The sequence below is a fragment of the Cupressus sempervirens genome, chromosome 8 (genome assembly GCF_028749045.1).
Source record: "Cupressus sempervirens isolate cs-2001-9-10 chromosome 8, ASM2874904v1, whole genome shotgun sequence".
NCBI classification, from domain to species: domain Eukaryota; kingdom Viridiplantae; phylum Streptophyta; class Pinopsida; order Cupressales; family Cupressaceae; genus Cupressus; species Cupressus sempervirens.
This window is the reverse complement of record NC_143125.1, coordinates 447859126-447861948: the sequence shown is the minus strand read 5'-3', so window position 1 is coordinate 447861948 and position 2823 is coordinate 447859126. Positions and strand designations below refer to the sequence as shown.

At 35.1% G+C, this 2823-nt stretch overlaps 1 protein-coding gene across 1 annotated transcript; it reads right to left on the bottom strand.

Moving 5' to 3' along the window:
• Positions 1-788: 788 nt before the first annotated feature.
• LOC149543143 (osmotin-like protein) lies at positions 789-1887 on the bottom strand. The gene is made up of 2 exons (XM_089796249.1): positions 1827-1887; positions 789-1486 (listed from the first exon to the last, which is right to left on the bottom strand). Exons 1-2 carry the CDS (start codon positions 1885-1887, stop codon positions 789-791), a joined length of 759 nt encoding a protein of 252 aa, XP_089652375.1.
• Between the last annotated feature and the right edge of the window lie 936 nt (positions 1888-2823).

The window sequence follows — 2823 nt, the reverse complement described above, 5'->3', positions numbered from 1 at the left end:
TGCATAATTAATTGAAATGTCTGTATTGTTTATTACAGTCCTTAGAAACACAGAAATGAAAGAGAGACTGATTTAGCGAACTCAGAGGACAAAGGTGGAAAGTTGCTTCGAATAGGCCACTACAATGACAATGTAAAGACTTGATAAAATTCATTCCAACCTGTTAAATTGACTCTTAACATGGTGATAAAATTCATTCCAAGCTCTTCAATTGAATCTCAACATCATGATAAAATGCATTCCAAGCTGTTAAATTGAGTCTCAATATCATGACAAAATGCACTTCAAGCTTTTAAATCGAAACTCAAAATCATGATAAATTTCAACATCACTGTAACCCTTAAATTGAATCTCAACAACCTGATAAAATTCATTTCAATCTGTTAAATCGAATCTCGATATCATGATAAAATTCATTTCAAGCTCTTAAATTAAATTTCATCATCACTATAAAATGCATGCCAAGCTCTGAAATAGAATCTCAACAACCTGATAAAATTCATTCCAAGCTGTTAAATCAAATCTCGATAGCATGATAAAATTCATTACAAGCTGTTAAAGAATCTCAAGATTTTGTACACCAGTTGCTGATATGTTCAAAACAAAATCCATAAATTTTAGAACTTGTGAGAGATAACTAGAGAGGTGTTAATGCAGATGGCTTAAACATCACACATTAAGACTTGATTCCTAGACTAAAAGTGTTAAATAATCAAAATTGATTTATTTTTCTAATCTTAATTTCTTCCTTAATATGTAATATTTAAGAATTGCCGTGCCTAGAATCATCAGTGACAGAAAATGAGCCTGATCTCCCTAGGGTGAACACAAGTACGAACCAAATCAGCACTATCATAAGGAAAGGCATAAGCATAAGGGCACGCTCTTTTAAAGTGCAAGGCATACTGAGTGGGAGTACATGCATCAGAGCCGTTGTACTGATTAGTGCAACAATACTTATCTGTTCTGAAAGCCTGACATGCAGTCTTGCAGGCAACCACTTCCTCTTTACCATTCTTCACTTGCATGATATGAGGGCAAGTACCAAGGACATCACCTCTGCATACTGCCTTACTACAATTCCCTTCACCTAGATGAGCTGTAATGGTTAAGGCCAAATTGAAGCCCTTCAAAAGACTCACTCTATAAGATGTGATGTTATGGTAGAATGATAGGTCAGCAAAAGTGACAGGGTTTTTCCCCTTTGTGCCATTGCAGTGTAGTTTTCCATTGCAGTCTCCTGTGAAGCAGGAGGCATTTGGCTGTGTGAAGTTGCATCCTGTCCTGCCCCAAATATGCCCTTCCCACTCTTTTGGCACATTGAAGCTCTTGAGCTCATTGGGCTTCACAGAAAACCCTCCTAGGGCTAGAATAGGGTACCCTGACCTTGCCTGCACTCCAGGCCATATGTCGAAACTACAGTTGTTCAGTATACTTACTCGCCATGGCTTACTTTTACAGCTTCCATCCACTATCCTCTCTCCACCTGCATATATAATATTCTTTATGATAAGATTAGAACAAACAAATAGACAAGGGCCTACAACACAATTATAACTTGTGAGCCTCTCATGTGGAGGTCTTGAATTCTAGTCTACATGAGCTCCACCCATAATAATAAATAATTTCAACAAATAATAATAATTAGTCTGGGCTTAGACCCATTACCTATCAAGAAAACAAATTAGAACAAACAAATGCTAGCTATTCACTTTTGAACATCTGATCTCTCCATCTAAGATTACAAAGAAAAATCTCTTATTTTAAAGCACCTTTAACTGTTGTAAAGAATATAATTAACATGTCTACCTTGAACTGTCTTCAACCAGAATTACCTGAAAATAGAGCAAATAGCATAACAAGCCCCCATCTTGACATTGAGCTCATTCTGGTATTAAAGAAGATAGAAGACCTGAGATATGATCAGCCAAAACAATTGTGGGATACTATTCTTCACTTCAGTATATAAAAGACTTTCTACCAATAAATTAAAGATCATGAAATTGTCATGCATTGATTGTGAAAGGAAAATAGGAAGGCCAAGATGAGAAGTAGGGAAAATAATTACCTTACGACTCCTGGAAAGTCTCTCTATTTCCAAAATAGCCGATGCTTGCTTTGTATTGTATACAAACAATTTTTTTTATGAATTTGTGTTCTTAAAAGAGTTCTGTAGGCTTATTTATAACAGACTAATACCCAAAAAAATATCCAATAGTTATTTGTACAGATGATTCATTTGAAAACCTTTCTTTCCTTTTGCTCTCCTTATATACAGCTCTCGGAGCATTTCTATATTTGTCATTGAATTCAGATGCTACGTAAAATAATAGTTGTGTAAAGATCACAAAAAGATGGCAGGGATAAGCTTATAAGTTGCAGCGTTAAAACAGAAGATTGGCAATGGGTGATTGTCACAAAGCAAACGTGGGGAAGCATATTCAATAATTTTTGAGTTGAGAACCATTTCAAATTATAAATTTCCTGTGCCATGGAAATAAAGATTTACCATGTGCATGGAGTAAAGCATGTCTTATGAATGGATTTAGAGAAAGGGTAGATTTTTATAATGATATTTAGTATTACTTTTGAAATTTCTGTTGGTATGTATTGATATCAATTGTTTGTATATTTGTCGTTACGCTAAAAGCTTGAGCTATCAACAAATGTCACAAACACTAGGCTTACCGAAATCTACAAGAGGAAGTTAAGCCATGTTGCAAATCCTGAAGGAGGTGCTGACCACCAAGTCAAAAATTTCATTGTAGGTTGACTAGCAGAGACCACTTTTGAGTAAAAAATTAGAAAATTTATTTATGTTGT